Source organism: Petromyzon marinus, chromosome 30 (assembly GCF_048934315.1).
Source record: "Petromyzon marinus isolate PM22_M1 ecotype Great Lakes invasive population chromosome 30, UKy_Petmar_22M1.pri1.0, whole genome shotgun sequence".
NCBI lineage: Eukaryota > Metazoa > Chordata > Hyperoartia > Petromyzontiformes > Petromyzontidae > Petromyzon > Petromyzon marinus.
Window position 1 is genome coordinate 9807852 of NC_133696.1, and position 18549 is coordinate 9826400.

General features: G+C 54.8%; 1 protein-coding gene across 2 annotated transcripts; it reads left to right on the top strand.

Annotated features, from left to right (window-relative positions):
* Positions 1 to 588: 588 nt before the first annotated feature.
* On the top strand, positions 589 to 18000 carry TSPAN33 (tetraspanin 33). 2 transcript variants are annotated; one of them, XM_032963530.2, is made up of 8 exons: positions 589 to 1404; positions 6345 to 6402; positions 8531 to 8658; positions 9520 to 9594; positions 10344 to 10439; positions 10736 to 10864; positions 11987 to 12148; positions 13597 to 18000. In XM_032963530.2, exons 1-8 carry the CDS (start codon positions 1318 to 1320, stop codon positions 13699 to 13701), a joined length of 840 nt encoding a protein of 279 aa, XP_032819421.1. In that variant the 5' UTR covers positions 589 to 1317; the 3' UTR covers positions 13702 to 18000. The 2 variants fall into 2 exon arrangements, with proteins under 2 accessions (XP_032819421.1, XP_075926843.1); XM_076070728.1 differs by lacking the exon at positions 589 to 1404 and having other exon boundaries at positions 6400 to 6512.
* The last annotated feature ends 549 nt before the right edge of the window (positions 18001 to 18549 follow it).

Consider the following 18549-nt stretch of genomic DNA (forward strand, 5'->3'; position numbering starts at 1 on the left):
TTGGTGATGATGTGATGTTGGTGATGGTGAGGATGTGTGGTGGTGATGGTGGTGATGATGATGTTATGGTGGTGATGATGTGATGGTGAGGATGTGTGATGGTGGTGATGATGATGATGTGATGTTGGTGATGGTGAGGATGTGTGATGGTGGTGATGATGTGATGTTGGTGATGATGTGATGTTGGTGATGGTGAGGATGTGTGATGGTGGTGAGGATGATGTGATGTTGGTGATGGTGAGGATGTGTGGTGGTGATGGTGGTGATGATGATGTGATGTTGGTGATGATGTGATGTTGGTGATGGTGAGGATGTGTGGTGGTGGTGATGATGATGTGATGTTGGTGATGATGTGATGTTGGTGATGGTGAGGATATGTGGTGGTGGTGATGATGTGATGTTGGTGATGATGTGATGTTGGTGATGGTGAGGATGTGTGGTGGTGGTGAGGATGATGTGATGTGGGTGATTATGATGATGGTGGGGATATGGTGGTTGTGATGTGATGGTGAGGGTGTGATGGTGAGGGTGTGATGGTGATAAGGATGATATTACGGTAGTGATGATGTTGGTGATTATGATGATGGTGGGGATGTGGTGATGTGACGGTGAGGTGCGGTGAGGGTGATTTGGTGATGGTGAGGATGATGTGGTGAGGATGTGATGTTGGTGATGGTGAGGATGTTGGCGATGGTGGTGATGAATATAATGGTAAGGGTGCAGTGATAGTGAGGGTGATGTGGTGATGGTGAGGACGATGTGGTGATGATGTGATGTTGGTGATTATGATAATGGTGGGGATGTGATGATGATGATGTGACGGTGAGGGTGCGGTGACAGTGAGGGTGATGTTGGTGATGATGAGGTGGTGATGATGTAATGTTGCTGATGGTGGTGATGGTGCGATGGTAAGGGTGCGGTGACAGTGAGGGTGATGTTGGTGATGATGAGGTGGTGATGATGTAATGTTGCTGATGGTGGTGATGGTGCGATGGTAAGGGTGCGGTGACAGTGAGGGTGATGTTGGTGATGATGAGGTGGTGATGGTCAGGGTGTTGATGTGTCGATGGCGATGACCCGTGCCTAGGGGGCGCTCTCCTCACCCCTCTTCTCTCCGCCTCCTCTTCCTCTGCTCCCGGTCGCGACGACATCGAAATCAACGAAGAGAGACGGTGAGGAGGAGAGAGCGGGAAGCCGAGGAGGAGAGAGGGGAGACGACGAGGAGGAGGAGGAGAGAGGGGAGACGAGGACGACGAGGAGGACGACGAGGAGGAGGAGGGGGGGGACCATCGTCCTGTGGCCGGACCCGACTCGGACATGGCGGGCGCTGCAGGGGAGCAAGACTTCAGCTTCGTGAGCCCCTTGATCAAATATCTCCTCTTCTTCTTCAACTTCGTCTTCTGGGTGAGTGAGGGGGAGAGAAGCGAGGGAGGCAGAGAGAGAGAGAGTTGGGGTGGGGGGGTGAGAGAATGATGTGGGGGGAGGTGAGAGAGTGATGTGGGGGGAGGTGAGAGAATGATGTGGGGGGAGGTGAGAGAATGATGTGGGGGGAGGTGAGAGAATGATGTGGGAGGAGGAGGTGAGAGAATGATGTGAGAGAGTGATGTGGGGGGGAGGTGAGAGAGAGAGAGTGATGTGGGGGGGGGGGTGGGAGGTGAGAGAGTGATGTGAGAAAGAGATGTGAGAGAGTGATGTAAGAGAGAGTGATGTGATGTGAGAGAGAGTGATGTGAGAGAGAGTGATGTGAGAGATAGAGTGATGTGGGGGGGGGGTGATGTGAGAGAGTGATGTGAGAGAGAGTGATGTGGGGGGGGGTGATGTGAGAGAGAGATGTGAGAGAGAGAAATGTGAGAGAGATGTGATGTGAGAGATGTGGGGCTCGAGGCCGAGCGGTCTGCCAGGGCGTTACCCGCACCTGGCGCTGTCCGTCTCCCCTCTGTCTCCCCTCTGTCTCCTGTCTGTCTCCTGTCCCCTCTGTCTCCCCTCTGTCCCTCTGTCTCCCCTGTCCCCTCTGTCTCCCCTCTGTCTCCCCTGTCTCCTGTCCCTCTGTCTCCCCTGTCCCTCTGTCTCCCCTGTCCCCTCTGTCTCCCCTCTGTCTCCCCTGTCCCCTGTCCCTCTGTCTCCCCTGTCCCTCTGTCTCCCCTGTCCCTCTGTCTCCCCTCTGTCCCTCTGTCTCCCCTGTCCCCTCTGTCTCCCCTCTGTCTCCCCTCTGTCCCTTTGTCTCCCCTCTGTCTCCCCTCTGTGTCCGCTGTCCCTCTGTCTCCCCTGCCCCCTCTGTCTCCCCTCTGTCTCCTCTGTCTCCCCTCTGTCCCTCTGTCTCCCCTGTCCCTCTGTCTCCCCTCTGTATCCTGTCTCCCCTCTGTCTCCTGTCTGTCTCCTGTCCCCTCTGTCTCCCCTGTCTTCCCTGTCTCCCCTGTCTCCTCTGTCCCTCTGTCTCCCCTCTGTCTCCTGTCTGTCTCCTGTCCCCTCTGTCTCCCCTGCCTCCTCTGTCTCCCCTGTCTCTCTGTCTCCCCTGTCTCCTGTCCCTCTGTCTCCCCTGTCTCCCCTGTCTCCTGTCCCTCTGTCTCCCCTGACCCCTCTGTCCCCCTGTCCCCTCTGTCTCCCCTGTCCCTCTGTCTCCCTGTCCCCTCTGTCTCCCCTGTCCCCTCTGTCTCCCTGACCCCTCTGTCCCCCTGTCCCCTCTGTCTCCCCTGTCCCCTCTGTCTCCCCTGTCCCCTCTGTCTCCCTGTCCCCTCTGTTTCCCCTGTCCCTCTGTCTCCCCTGTCCCTCTCTCTCCCCTCTGTCTCCTGTCTGTCTCCTGTCCCCTCTGTCTCCCCTGTCTCCCCTGTCTCCTCTGTCCCTCTGTCTCCCCTCTGTCTCCTGTCTGTCTCCTGTCCCCTCTGTCTCCCCTGTGTCTCCTCTGTCTCCCCTGTCCCTCTGTCTCCCCTGTCTCCTGTCCCTCTGTCTCCCCTGACCCCTCTGTCTCCCCTGTCCCTCTGTCTCCCTGTCCCCTGGTCTCTCTGACCCGAGGTTCCTCTTTCTCCAAAATCCGTTGTTGTTGCTGCTGGTGGTGGTGATGTGTGTGGTGGAGCACCTGGCAAACGGTGGTTGTTGTTATTTTATACTTCTTTGTATGTACGGACATATATATGTGTGTGTGAATGAGCTGCCCTATATGAGCGGCTGGCTGATGTTGTTGCCGTGTCTGTTGAGACGTGTGTGGTGGTGTGTGCGTGGTGGTGTGTGCGTGGTGGTGTGTGTGGTGTGTGTGTGGTGTGTGTGGTGGTGTATGGTGGTGTGTGGTGGTGTGTGTGTGTGGTGTGTGTGCGTGGTGGTGTGTGTGTGGTGTGTGTGCGTGGTGGTGTGTGCGTGGTGTGTGTGCGTGGTGTGTGGTGGTGTGTGTGGTGTGTGTGTGTGGTGTGTGTGTGGTGGGTGTGCGGTGTGTGTGTGGTGTGTGGTGGTGTGTGTGTGTGGTGTGTGTGTGGTGTGTGTGTGTGTGGTGGGTGTGTGGTGGGTGTGTGTGTGTGGTGTGTGTGCGTGGTGTGTGTGCGTGGTGGTGTGTGTGTGGTGTGTGTGGTGTGTGTGCGTGGTGGTGTGTGTGTGGTGGGTGTGGTATGTGTGTGTGGTGGTCTGTGTGTGGTGTGTGTGTGGTGTGTGTGCGTGGTGGTGTGTGTGTGGTGGGTGTGTGGTGTGTGTGTGGTGGTGTGTGTGTGGTGTGTGTGTGGTGTGTGTGGTGTGTGTGTGTTGTGTGTGTGGTGGGTGTGTGGTGTGTGTGTGGGGTGTGTGTGGTGGGTGTGTGGTGTGTGTGTGGTGGTGTGTGTGTGGTGTGGTGTGTGTGTGGTGTGTGTGTGCGTGGTGGTGTGTGGGGCGATCCAGAGCTTTGAGGCCAGGTAGAGGGCCGGCAGGGTGGCGTTGGTGTGCAGGATGATGATGATGCCCTGTGAGATCATTGCAGCCGTCCTGTACACACCACCTATGTACAGGATATTGTGTATATTGTGTACGTTGCACTTCGTGCACACCGCACGTAGCTAAGCCCCCCCCCCCCCGCTAATTATATATCGGAGGTGCGGGGGAAGGACAACAAACTAAACATAAAAATCAGTTTTAAAGCGGTGAGTTTTCAATTTATAGATTTAAAAGCGCATAGCCCCAGTAGATGCCTCACAGCAAGGAGGAGTAGCCTGGAAGTTGTTGCCAAGTCAGGCGCCTCTCTGGATAGGTGTATGCATCTTCTCCCCCTGTCCTGCATGAGTTTCCTCCAGGTTCTACGATTTTGCTCCCACAACGGGTTTTCCGTAGTATTGAAAGGATGCCATGGCGGTCCCCGGTTTCAAGGAGGGGGACTCCACCGATTGCGTCTGCCTCCCCTCCGCGCCGGGAAAGGTCTCGGCAAGGATTATTCAACATCACCTTGCCAGGCGAATTCCAAATATTATTTCAAGCTGGTCTTGTAAAGAGATTAAATTCTAAAAAAATAGGTTTCTATTTGGTGTTTGAACATCTTAACACCTGTTGTATTGCCAGAAAGGGTAAAACCTATTCTTATTTTTATACTTTGATACTGGAAAAAAGGTCCCATTTTGTAGCTGGTCACCACCAAATTGTAACTGTTGTGGCTTGGCTCTCCAACACACCGGTGTGCTGTACTTGTGACGAATTGGTATGTTCTGTTTACGTGACAACCCTTACTAGTTGGCTGTGTCGGGCGGTGGCGGGTTTTAACAACACAATTATATATTTACACGATCTAACCCAAAAAAAAAAACCTCTATCATTTACGCACCACCAAATTCTTTGTCCGTCTGCCTACAGCAGAGGTGTAGGGAATTTCAACAGGATCTACATCTCTGCTTTATCGACCTGGTCAAGGCCCTATGATACCATCAATGGGCCTGGGCTCTGGCTTGTTCTTCGTGCTTGCTTCCCACTGTGAGACACAGTTGGAGATGCTACTGCTGAACCTGGAGTGTATTGCTGAGAAATATGGGGCCTTACCATCAGCCCCACAAAAAACAAAGCATCTGCCGGGGTGTTTTATGTCATTAAATACTCCATGAGTGATAGGGAAGTTGTGGAGAGGGTGGAGGAGATCCCATACCTGGGCAGTATGCTTATGAGTGGCTCTGGTTTGGCAGTGGAGGTCTCACTGAATCAGTCGAGCAGCATTATCTTTTCATCAGCTGCATAATGCTGTGTGGAAGCTCCCTAGCCTGTCACTCAATACGAAGCTCCAGCCACAATTTTGCCCTCCCTTCTCTATGCTTGCGAAACATTGAGCCCTTTTAAGGAACATTGAAATATTCAGACTAGCCTGCCTAGGGTTGAACCAGGCTGGATTGTGTCAAGCTCACATATCCTTGAAAGATCTGGTCACAGTCCCACCAGTGAGCTTAACCAGCAGGCGATGGTGTGTTTTCTGGGTAACGTAGCCCGCATGCCCAGCCACCACTTTCCCGAGCAGCGACTTCTTTGGCCGATTGAGTGGGCTAAATGTGTGGAGCATGGGATAGAGAGGAGATGGACTGATGCGGTACAGGAGGATGTGAAGCTGAGTGGACCTGCAGATGACTGGTCCCAGCGGTGTCAAAATTGCCCTTTGTGGAGAGGCTCGTCAAGGACGTTACAGGGCAAGTAGAGACAGTTTCCCTCCAGCAACAGCGAAGGGGGATGCTCAGAACAACTGAAGCGCCGGGCAGCTAAAACGTATAAAGTTGTCTCGGTGACGAGCATAGGTTGTGCAGCTTGCCAGCCATCTCGGTCAACGTAGCACCTGGGTCTGCCCTGTGACCTCCTACCAGTGAGCCTTCCACAAATCACGTGACCTCAAGGTGAACCTAGCCTCGCAAAAGGTGTGTGGCTGTTGTTAATGCCATGGGTGTTGTTTTTAATGTGGTTGGTGGTGGTGTTGATGTGGCTGGTGATGATGGTGTTGATTTGGCTGGTAATGATGGTGTTGATGTGGCTGATGATGATGGCGTTGATGTGACCGGTGATAATGGTGTTGATGTAGCTGATGATGGTGTTGATGTGGCTGGTGTGTGTGTAGTCGGGAACGGTAGTACAACGGTGAGCGCGCTGCACTACGAACCCGGCGACCCCCGATTTCGTATTCCCGCTCACGGCCAACACAAGTGACGATTTTCTGAACTGGTTCTGGGGCTCCCCTAGGTCGACTCAGCCTCAAATTTGTACTTGATGTGGTGTATAAACATCACCACTGGGAAGACAAAGGCGGGTTAGGTGTGGTGCTGACCGCCCATCCCCTTGTGTACCATGCCAGCCATCATAGGTGCTCGTGAACAGCACTTGCCCCCACAGTCTGTCAAGGCTATATAGGGGATCTTTTGCCTTTGTCTTTGTAGGTGATATCAGTGGTGGTGCTGGCGGTCGGGGTCTATGCCAAGGTGGAGAAGATTGCAGGTGATGCCAGAAGCCTGGCTCGGGTGCTACGGCACCAGCGCGCAGTGCGAGCCACAGTCGGCAAGGACAACCACCAGCAAGAACAGCGGCAGCCATTGAGTGCATGTGTGGTATGGGCGCTGTCGGTCCGGTGGCACAGGGCGATCACCACGGAGGAAGGCGCCGTTGTGTTTCACGGAGACAGGTTGCACGAGTTTCACAGCATGGGGGGGGGGGGGGGGGGACGATGTTGCTCCTGTGTGCACAATCGTCCCCCATTGATTATATTTCAGTGGATTGTGTTTTATTTTAATATGAACTGTGACGCCGGTACACGTGGCCCACTCTTTTCGAATGACGTCGCGGGAAACTTTAACCAAGCAGAATGCAAGGAGAAGTGTTTTTTGGTTAATTCACCTGCAGTGTTAACCGGGGTGGCCTGCTGGATTCTAAACGTGAACCCGTGAAACTATACTTTGTGTATGTTGAAATTCTTTCACACAGGTACGTAGCCAAACTTACTAATCGGAGGTGTGGGGAAGGACAAAAAAGTTAACACAAAAAGCAGTTCTAAAGAAATGTTTTCAATCTAGATTTACAAGTGCAAAGCACCAGTGGCTAAGAGCTTTCCAGACGGCTGCAAAAAGCGCACGTGAAAGCACACGACATTGTGACCATCTTTGTTGAATAGCTCGCCAAAAGCCGCTGCTGCAAGGATGACTGGAGTTAGTGTGATGGTTTATGCTCCTTGGCGAGATCAGCGAGGTATTCTGGTTAATTCGTAGCAAGCACTTTGTGCGTGTGTAATGAGTGCGACCTCGTCACGTGTTCGTTTGGTAACCGGAAGCCAATGCAGCTTGGCGAGCACTGGACAGACATAGTAGGATCTCGCAGTACCCGTCACGACACGTGGCAGAGAATTTTGTGCACGCTGCAGCTTGGTAATATTTTTTTACAGATGTCCCGTAGTAAGTTGCAATAAACTATAATCACCACTTAACACGTGGTCGGTTTTCCCAGCCAGTATTAAGATCCATAATAGATTTTTGGGTTACACCACGTAACGATCTGGCCAAAGGTTTGTTTTTTTGCATTCAATATAAAAAACATCCTGCAGCGGATTGATCATGGCTGTTCGTGTAATCAGTGGTTTTATTTAACTGGGTGAGAATTCGAGAAACCCAAGAGGGACCTGGTCACCAAAATTGCAAAAAAAGCAATACAAATAGAGCACAGCAAGTGAAGCAGCAAATTTGAAATGAGCACAAAAAAGAACTGCGTCACATCACACGAGACATTGAAAACGTTGCACAAAAACAACGCCGAACTCGGTGCAGCGTGTGCGTCGGCTCCGGCCAATTGCCTCTTGACCGATCATAGCACGACGACAACTCAGGCGCCCCGAATAGCGCCGTGACACCAGATACAGGGGCCTATCGCAGGATGCGAGGAAAGCAGAGGAGACGCACGTCAGGGCTGGGGAGGGCGCGGACCGAGAGGCGGCCGTGCCTCCACACCCACATGCGCCGGAAGTGAAGGAAGCTTTGCTTCCCGTGTCTTTGTTCTCCGTGGCGCTGGGTTGATTCGCAGGTAATTTCTCGGCATTGGGAATGTTTTTTTGGCCAATACCAATGACACTGTGGTTTTGTTTTATCAACGGGAATAAACCGGGGAATCTGGAGGAAACCCTTGCGTGCGGGGGGGGGGGGGGTAACGCGTGGGTGGCGGTGGCACAGTGCTGATGCTCACTCTTCATGGAGCGCCTGGGTTCAATTCTCGACTCGGGTGCCTCTCTGTGTGGAGTTCTGCAGAGTGTGTGTGTGAGTGTGTGAGAGTGGCGCTATGTATGTTCTCCCCCTGTTTCTGCTTGGGTTTCCTCCGGGTTCTGCGGATTCATCCCACGGCTAAAACAAAACCACTCGGTGTAACTGGTATTGGCCAAAAAAGCATCCCTAATGCTGAGAAATCACCTGCAGACCACTAAATGTGGATCACCTGCAGCAACAGCAGAAGCCGCAACATCGCCCCCCCCCTACTGCGATAAACTTAGGCAGGACGCTCTCGAATATGAGCGAGACTCGACGAGGCTTTCGTGGGTGAACACTCAAATCAGCGTGCGTTGTGTGCGTGCGTTGTGTGCATTGCGCAGACGCTGCGGTGGCGACGCTCATCGCCGACCCGGCCGTGCTGCTGATTGTGGGCGGAGGCCTCATGTTCCTCATCACGTTCTGCGGCTGCATAGGCGCGCTGCGCGAGAACATCGTGCTGCTGCAGATGGTAGGACGAAGCGGAGCGGGCCCGCAGCGCTGCAGCCCGTTGCTCGTTGCAAGGGGTTCGCGGTTCAAATCCCGTTGGCAGCCCCGGTTAATGCTGCAGTGGGGGTATTAACTGTAAAAAACAAAAAAATGACCACTACCACGTCTAACACGCATGGTTCGTATTACCCGAGTGGTCCTGAGGATGGAATCACCGACCGTCATAGGAACGTGGAAAGTCGCCGTCTCAGGGCTGTAAACCGGAGATGCGCGCCACCTCGATGCTCATTCGAATATAAAACCGCTTTGACGCAGACCCACACGCGTGTATTTGTGTTGCAACACAGACCCACACGTGTGGGTCTGTGTTGCAACACAGACCCACACGCGTGTATTTGTGTTGCAACACAGACCCACATGTGTGGGTCTGTGTTGCAACACAGACCCACACGTGTGTTTGTGTTGCAACACAGACGCACACGCGTGTGTTTGTGTTGTAACACAGACCCACACACGTGTGTTTGTGTTGCAACACAGACGCACACGCGCGCGTGTTTGTGTTGCAACACATGCATGTGTGTCTGTGTAATGGAGCTCAGATTATGCATTACAACTGACAATGTCACCTACGCACATCACACACGCAACACTCTCACACACAACATGAATCTGAAAACATCTCGCACACGCAAAGTCCCCCATGTAGCCTCCAACAAGCTGTTGGGGCAAGAATTGTCCGTGAGCACATACGAAGGCCGGCACGTGAGGGAAGGGTGTGTGGCCAGCGCCACGCCATTTCCTTCTCTGACCCCCCCACACCCCCCTGCCCCCGACACCCCCCCTGCCCCCCACACCGCCCCTGCCCCCCCCTGCCCCCCCACAGTTCTCCGTGTGCCTCGCCGTGGTGTTCCTGCTCCAGCTCGCGGCCGGGGTCCTGGGCTTCGTCTTCTCCGACAAGGTGACGGCGCCATCGAGGGACAGCGTCGCGACGGTCGCGTCGATCGGGCCCTCCACCACCCAACACGGCCAAACACGCACACACGCGTTGTTACGACGCGCTGGCTTTGTTGCCTCACCTCGCTCACCCGGTCAGTTCGAGAGCGATCCTCACGGTTCGTATTCTCACCTCGCTCACCCGGTGAGTTAGGGAGCGATCCTTACGTCCGTATTGCCTCACCTCGCTCACCCGGTGAGTTGAAGGACAATCTTCACTGTCAGATTAAGCAGTGATTGGGTACGTGGCGCTTCACGTGAATCTGCAGTGAAGCCACGGTTTCCTGTGACGATATGACACTCACCAGCAAACTGTTAAGCGCTGTTTTTGCGTTGATTTCTATAGATTTTTGCCATGATTTCTGATTAATACAGATATGTGTGTATGCGGGTGTATGGGTGGGCATATGCGTGTGCATGTATGAGTCGTAGTGCAGTGATTAGCGCACTGCGCTACGAACCCGGCGATTTCTGCTCATAACCAATAATAGTGACGAATGTTTGACCTCATCTTGGGCCTGCCCTAGGTTAACTCAGCATCAAATGAGTACCTGGTACAGTGTGTAAACGATGCTACTCGGGAGACAAACACGGTCGGCTGTGGTGCTGGACACCCACCCCCCTCTTGTGCCGTGCCGGCCTTTATAGGTGCTCGTTAACAGTACTTGCCCCTACAGTCTGTTAAGGCTATACGGGTGATCTTTGTCTTTGCAGGCACGTGTCCGGATTAGTAAACTGATCAACAAAGGCATCGTTTATTACCGTGAAGACATCGACCTGCAGAACGCCATCGACTACGGCCAGCAGGAGGTTGCGCATTCACTCACTCGCCCACTCACCCAATCACTCACTCACCCACCCACTCACCCACTCGAATCACCTACCAAACACTCATTTGGGATCACACACAGCAGCAGAAAGCAGCAACATCACCCCCTACTGCGACACATATGACAGGACCCTCCTCAATCAGAGCCCCGTGATTCAGGGAGGCTTTCCCGGGTAACCGAGCGCAGTATTCTGATTCTGATGGCGCACCAGTACTCACAATGACGGCAAGCCGTGGTGGTCACTCCGCCGCCGGATGGCTGTGCCTGCCGCTGCAGTTCGAGTGCTGCGGCGGCGCGACGTACAAGGACTGGAGCCGGAACATGTACTTCAACTGCTCGCTGGAGAACCCGAGCCCCGAGCGCTGCGGGGTGCCTTTCTCCTGCTGCCTCGCCCAGCGCGACGAGGTGCCGCCCACACCCACGGCCGCTACGCCGCGGTCGGCCGCGGTGGCGGTGGGAGAGGCGCACGGGGGGAGTGGGGGGCTGATTGTCAAGCCGTGGTGGCGGTGACGCAGCTCTGGCTGCCGTCGCGGGCAGTGGCGGCCACGCTGCTGCACGTGGTTGCCTGTAATCCCGCACTGTGGAGGCAGCAGCGAGGGTTGGTGGATGACGCACACATGTCGTTGTGAAACTCCCCTTCTCATGGGCCGCGGGGAGGGGCCGTGACCCTGGCTCGCAGAGGAGAAGGCGGTAAACCAAAAATGTGGATTCGACTTGTTCCGTCTCTTTGGTTCTTTCGGTAAAGTGACGTAGGTAGAAAAATAATAGATCACGACGTTTCCATCGCAACACGAGCAATCATCATCAGGTGGGACCACCACAGCTGACTTTACCGAAAGAGCCATAGAGTATGGATTCCTGCAGTCACGAAAGCTTCAAATCAAGATTGTTACGTCTGTGTAGGATTGAGTTGTGGGTTTTCTCCGTGTGTTCCGGTATTCTCTCACATACATGAACACTAATTGGCCGATAACACCTCCATATGTAGAGGACCCCAGAGCTTGGGTAATTGTTGGTAGGGTCAGCTCACTGCCTGGCTGCTGCCTTCCGTCCATCTGTGGTTTCTCCTCGCGCCTCGAGTCGTCCCCTCTCTTTGAGAGCGAGCGGATCCTGCGTGGGGTACAAGGCTTAGATCGTTATTATTGCACGTTGTTGAAGTGGCAAACACAATTGTCTCAGCTCGCCCACCCGTCGAGTTAAAGAGCGGATGCGTTGACGCTTCACTTCAGACTGCGATCCAGCCAAGAGACAATAACTGCTTGGATCTTTTCCTGATTATTCTGGACAAGTTGGTTGGTGAGTGAATGGGTGGGTGGGTCACTGGGTGAGTCACTGGGTGAGTCACTGGGTGAGTCACTGGGTGAGTCACTGGGTGAGTCACTGGGTGAGTCACTGGGTGGGGGGGTTGGTGAGGCTCAGGCTGGTGAGGTTGCTAATGATGTTGAGGCCGGAGAGGCTGATCATGTTGACACTGGTGTGGCCGGAGAGGTTAACGTGTGCCGCCACGCTGCCGCCCGCACGCCGCAGGCCGTGCTCAACTCCATGTGTGGCTACGGGGTCCAGCAGCAGGAGCAGCTGGAGGCCGCGCGCTCGGTCCACACGAGCGGCTGCATCGACAAACTGGTGGCCTGGGCCCACGGGCACCTCTACCTGCTGGGCGGCGTCGCCCTGGGCCTCGCCGTGCCGCAGGTGACCCCCCCCCCGACCCCCCACCACCACTCGCTCCCGACCACCCCTCCTGCCGCCGCCCACCCCTCCCCCCATAGCCCCCCCACGCCTCCCCGCCCGAATAGTAGTGTAGTGAGTGCAACTGAGACGCAGACGTTATCTTGGGAGCAACACTTTTATTCACACCAACACCAACACAACATGATGTAATCTACATACGGATGTTGAACGCCCATCTAACCACGCTATGGCAGAACGAGACACGGTCCCACTATCCCGGTCCGGACTACAAGCTGGGTCCCGGACCGCGTGGCTAGAGGCTTCTTTTACCCGACGTGGATCTTCATCACCAGCAACACGAAGAACCCCGAGCCCCACACGGGGCCCCCGTTATATCGGCCCCGGCTGGGGCTGGCTCCGTTCCTCGCCCCGCCTACCTTCTAGATCTCTCGAGCCCTTTCCCGAAGGCTCCCGAAAGCTCTTCTATACCACGTGACCACCCAGCGACCCCGTCCACCGGTGGCCCCCTTCCAATATCATCCGGTTACGTGCCGGCAGGTCAACCAGTGTATCATGCCCCAACGTAACCCTGGCTGGCTGACACTCCCTCTCGCTCCCTCAACGGGAGCCCGCACCGCACACCGTACGTGGTGCCTCTGCGCAAACCAGCGCTCACCCAAGCCCCGCTCGGGCTGGTACTACGCTCAGTAACCGGGCTGCACGTAATGACAACACCTTTTCCGCCGTGGCCTCGCAGGCCTGGCACCACACAGTGACAACCACAGTCACTACATCAGTTTACGGTCAATACTCACCGCAGTAATAACTGGGGCGGGCTGTCCCAATTCGGACCGCGAACCTCAGCAACGAGCTGGGGGAGCACGTGACCGCTGGGCCGCGTCACGACGAGCCGTCGTCAAGGATCAACCCACCGCTCCGCTGGGGAATTCCCTCCCCCCCGTCGCCACCGCCTCTCCTTTTACCCCAGCTCTTCGTCATCCATAGCCTGGCTCCATTCCCAGGCGTGCGGACTCCTCCGTCTCTCAGAACTCTGATTGCGTCACCGTCCCCGTGAACTTTGCTCATTGATTCGGGGCGCAACAGTGGCGAGATGTTAACTCTTTCGCCTGGTTTGCAGGAGGTCGTGGGTTCGATCCAGACCCTGATGCTTGCATAGCGCTTCGAGTATTTGGCTGATATAAATTTCCACATGATAAGCCACTTCGTTGAGCTCTCATTTGTGGCCAGGTTGCTTCTGAAAAAAATATATAGCTCAGTGGGCCTTACCTGGTAAAACAAAATATATTTTAATTTTAGATTCCTCCACCCACGAGAGGCACCCAGGCTCTCTGACTGACCATGTCGGCTCTTCCGTACCGCGCTCGTCCACCACCATACCGCAGGTCACGACACCCGTGCGTGTCTCCCTCCCCGTGCGTCTCTCCCCCTGTGTCTCCCTCCCGTGCCAGCTGGTGGGGATCATGCTGGCACAGCTCCTGATCAACCAGATCAAGGACCAGATCGAGCTGCAGCGCTACAACCAGCTGCACCGCGCCGACCAGTGGCGCACCTAGCGGCCACAGCGCCGCCACACAGCTCCTCGCACACCGCAGTCACCCCGACTACACTCACCCCCACTACACTCACCCCCACTACACTCACCCCCACTACACTCACCCCCACTACACTCACCCCCACTACACTCACCCACTCTACACTCACCTCCACATTCACCCACACTCCTGTGGACTCACCTAATTTTCTACACTTCCCTACACCCCTGCCTTACCTGTAAAACATGAATTCACCCCTAAGTGGTGGTGACATGACCACGGCGTTTGTGCTAGGCTCATTGCACATTGAGGCTATCACTTGGAGTGTGGAAGGCTCGCTGCTGCTGGCAGGAGGTCACAGAACAGACCCAGGTGCCATGGGTTGACTGCAATGACTGGCAGCTGCACCACCACCTGTGCTTCTCACTGTGCCAACTCGCTGCGGTTTATCTCCACTCGTTGTGAGCGTCGCTCCTCCGCCCTTCATTGTTGCGATCTCAAGGACATGGGCCTGTATCCGCTGTTCCATCACCGCAGTCCAGCAAATATTCTAAACGGACCTGGCATGCATCCACGATGTGTGGATGCACCGATGCCACAACAGCGTGGTGAATACAAGCCCATCGTCTGCACCGGTATCTAGCAGCCTCCTACAATCACTGCCCAAGAAGTGCCACTCAGTGTTGTTTGATAGTTTCCAGCCCTGAGAGGAGGACTGTCCATCCCTGTCGTGACTGGAGCCAGAACCAGTACACCGCCCCCCTCCTATATTTCATAGAGGTCCAGACAGTACCGGTCAAGTTCCTGATGGAGGAATGGCATCCTTTCCTCCACAGTGAGCATTTCCACATTCCACATGGTCAGCCGCAGTGATTGCCGCCAAACATGGTTTAGTCAGATGACGTCATGGTTGCCTGACCCCCTCGGAGCCCCCGGCACAAATTTAGTTTGGTGTTTCATTCGTGGTTTTGGGACATTATTGAAAGGTGGGGGGCTCACCAGCCCCTTGCACCCGTCCAGCACCCCCATTCGCCTCTGTTGTGGCTGTGAGTGCCATGAGGGTAACAGCTGATTAGCATCAGCACAGCCTTCTCCCAATGGAATTGCTTACAACCACAGTATTATCATTTGACACCATCACAGAGGTTAGGCTGGTTTTCCTTTACAATCACCCACTCGCCCAATACTCCTCCCTGCCCTCTACATTCACCCACACTCCTCCCTGCCCTCTACACTCACCCACACTCCTCCCTGCCCTCTACACTCACCCACACTCCCCTGCCCTCTACACTCACCCACACTCCTCCCTGACTCACCGCACTCACCCACACTCCTCCCTGCCCTCTACACTCACCCACACTTCTCCCTGCCCTCTACACTCACCCACACTCCTAACTGCCCTCTACACTCACCCACACTCCTCCCTGCCCTCTACACTCACCCACACTCCTCCCTGCCCTCTACACTCACCCACACTCCTCCCTGCCCTCTACACTCACCCACACTCCTCCCTGCCCTCTACACTCACCCACACTCTCCCCTGCCCTCTACACTCACCCACACTCGTCCCTGCCCTCTACACTCACCCACACTCCTCCCTGCCCTCTACACTCACCCACACTTCTCCCTGCCCTCTACACTCACCCACACTCCTCCCTGCCCTCTACACTCGCCCACACTCAGTGAGGGTTATTAAACTATGATCGGTAACCCGGTAACCCAATTGGCTTCCACTAAAGGTTTACAGGGAGTTTGGTACATTCTTCGAAGCTGACCAGGTGTGTTCGTAGATGTGGACGTACCCACACTTTACCCCACCGCACGCAACTGTGAAGGACTGATCGGCGCCAATTCGAGAAACCTCAAACTGCTATTGAAACTTTTATATTCGTACGGCGAACCGGTTCACAGCGGTGATACCGGCGTTCTCGTGCCACAATGAGAAACCGACTCTAGCCGCACCCCCCCGCCCCCGGTATCAAAGCGATGCCCAACCGCTCTCGCCCGGTCGCAACAGCGGCTGCACGCACCGCGCACGCCAGCCCGACACGGGGGGCTCAACCCCCGCACGCGCATCGCCAAACCTCGGCCTGGCGGAGCCGCTCAATCCACCGCAGGGCCGAGCCCGCTCGGTTTCCCCGTGCCCTGATCCCGCGGTTATCGCTCTCCGCGCCCGCTGTGGGCTGCAACGCCTGCCTCTGTGCCTGGGTGTAGCGGTTGGCGTGCTGCCCCTCCGAACCCGGCGACCGACAGTGATGATTATCCGAACCGGTCTTGGGCCTCCCATAGGTCGACTCAGCCTTAATTGAGTACTTTGTGCAGTGGGGAACCACGGTGGTGAGATGTTAACTACCTCACCTGGTGTGCAGGAGGTCGTGGGTTCGATCCCGACTCCGACGCCTGTATATTTGGAGTTTGCGTGTTCTCCCTGTGGTCACGTGGATTTTTATCCGGGTCCTCCGGTTTTCTCCATGTTTAGAAACATGCATTTAGAGTATTTGGCTGCTATAAATTTCCACACGATAAGCCGATTTGTTGATCTATCATTTGTGGCCAGGTCGCTTCTGAAAATGAGCTATACAGCTCAGTGGGCCTTACCTGGTAAAATATAAAAAAAATAGTTTTGTGTATATAAACATCGGCACTCGGGGGACAAAGGTGGGCCAGGCATCGTTGTGGCCACCCACCCCCTCGTGTGCCGTGTTGGCCTTAATAGGTGCTCGCCAATATCACTTGCCCCAAAAGTCTGGTGAGGCTATACGGCAGGGGGGATCTTTTGCCTAAAAGGGAGTTGACCACTGTAATTGAACTGTGCAGAGGTCACCGTCAGTTGTGAACGGGTCATTCGTAGACCCGGACATTGTGCTTTGGCTGCGTGAACCCGTGGAGCTCCGAAGCCGTTTCCGAGGTGACCGGCTCGCGCCCGTGTGAGTGTTGTGACCAGAGGGTGACCCGAGGAGGTCGTCGTCCCGTTTTGTGTTTGTGTTTTCCGACACCGTTGCACAGCGCGGGGCCCAAAAACGTCAAGCGGCCAGCAGCAAATGGCACGAGTAGTATCGTCGTCGTGATGGACGAAGAGTGTGACACGTGTCTTGAATTGAGCCAGGGTTGTGATCGTTATGAGCTTGGTGTGTGTGTGGGGGGGGGGAGGACAATGGGGCGGAATTCCAGTGTGGAGCAGCGCGAGGGAAGAAGCAGGAATGAGAATTGAGGTCACCTGGAGTGCGGTGCGTTAGGGGGGTTGGGGGGGGGGGTTTGTTGAGTTGTTGCTGTGACCTGCAGTGCGGTGGCCGAACGCGGCGTGGACGTGACACGAATGGTCGTGTGTGAGTGTCGTTGCGCTCTGCGCGCGACGCTCTCGTGGACTCATGCATGGATTTGCTACGACCCCCTCCTCCCCCACACCCCCCCCCCCCCGCGGTTCTCCCGTGTTGCGGACTCACTCAGTTTGAATAACGCGTCGGTTTTTTTCCCCTTTCGATTCACATCTCACGCTTTGCTATCGCGCTTTAAGAAGGCATCTGTTACATGCAGTACTCTATAAGTGCAATTCTGTGCCACTGAGGATTCCTGGGTTATGGACTAGAAGCTAGCGACGCGTTTCAGATTTAAGCAATTCGGATTATGTTTTTTTTTAAGGGAGATTTCGCGTTTTGCAATAATTTCCACGTGGCGCGGTGAGTCGGCCCGGTGCGGTGGTCGCGCGTGGGCCGCTCGTTGCAGAGGTTCGCGGTTCGAATCCGGCAGGCCGCCCCCTCCAATTCTGCAGCGTGCGTATGAACCGGAATAATGCGACTTGCGCGCCGTCATTTCTTTACTCGTTCGCAAGAGGGGTAAGGCCACTGTGCGCCACCGGCGTCACGGTCCAAATCACGCCACCCCTCATATCTGTCCCTCCACATTAAATTATTAAAGTATTTTTTTTAACATCCCTCCAGCCACGTGGCCTGGGAGTGAGTTTAGTTGTAAACACTGGAGCCGTGCGTGCGTGTGAAGCAGTTGCCGGCACAGCCTATGCACGGCGTCCCCGTAAACGGAACCCGCCTGGATGTCTTTGAAAAAGAGCTTTGTAGCTCATCGGATTCCTCCAGTATAAATATTCAGATTTTCACGTGCACTTCATCATCGCAACTTGACACCGAATTGATTTCACGAAAATTGTAGGTCTTACATTTCATAACTTGTTTTAGAGTGAAATTAACTTTGACTTTTCTTCGTTTGCATAAGCTACTTTTGTTATTCGGTTGCGGTTTTAAACTAGGAAACTTTTAAGTTCCAATGTCGAGCCACTTCGTCAATAAACGCGCGTGAGTGTGTTAACTGGAGCCCGTGTGGCTCCTTTCCCATCAGTGGGTCGGTGTGTGTGATGTGGAGGAGGAGGAGGCTTGTGAAGAACGCTACTGGGCAGTGCCAAGCAAGGTGTCCTGTCAAGCTACAGGACAGCTGGACGCAGTCGCCCTCCAGCAAAAAAAAAACAGTGGAGGGCGGAGGAGCGACGCTCAAAACAATGATTGGAGCGCCGGGAGGATAAAACGCAACAAGTTGACACAGTTGGGAGCACAGGTGATGCATCTGCCGGTCATCTCAGTCAACCCATGCCGCCACCTGGGTCTGTCCCCTGATCTCCCGCGAGCAGCCTTCGACACGTGATCGCCTCAACGTGCACCAAGCCTGGCACAAGCTTTGCGGTGACATCGCCGCCACCTAGTGGCGAATGGCGGCTGTTGCAGTCTTGTTTAACGAACTGCCTTTTTGTTCTCGTGGCTGAGCAGCCAGCAACAAACCGCACTCAAGGTTGTAGTAGCTAAGAGTTGCGAAACACTTTTCTTGAACTGAGCCAGGTTCTTATAGGAGCTTGGGGGCGAAGTA

What these genes read in the sequence shown, in the direction of transcription:
- TSPAN33 (XM_032963530.2), top strand. Translation starts at nt 1,318, where the DNA reads ATGGCGGGCGCTGCAGGGGAGCAAGACTTCAGCTTCGTGAGCCCCTTG. An exon ending in ACATCGTGCTGCTGCAGATG is followed by an intron (nt 8,659 to 9,519) that starts GTAGGACGAAGC and finishes GCCCCCCCACAG; the next exon opens with TTCTCCGTGTGCCTCGCCGT. An exon ending in TCGACTACGGCCAGCAGGAG is followed by an intron (nt 10,440 to 10,735) that starts GTTGCGCATTCA and finishes CTGCCGCTGCAG; the next exon opens with TTCGAGTGCTGCGGCGGCGC.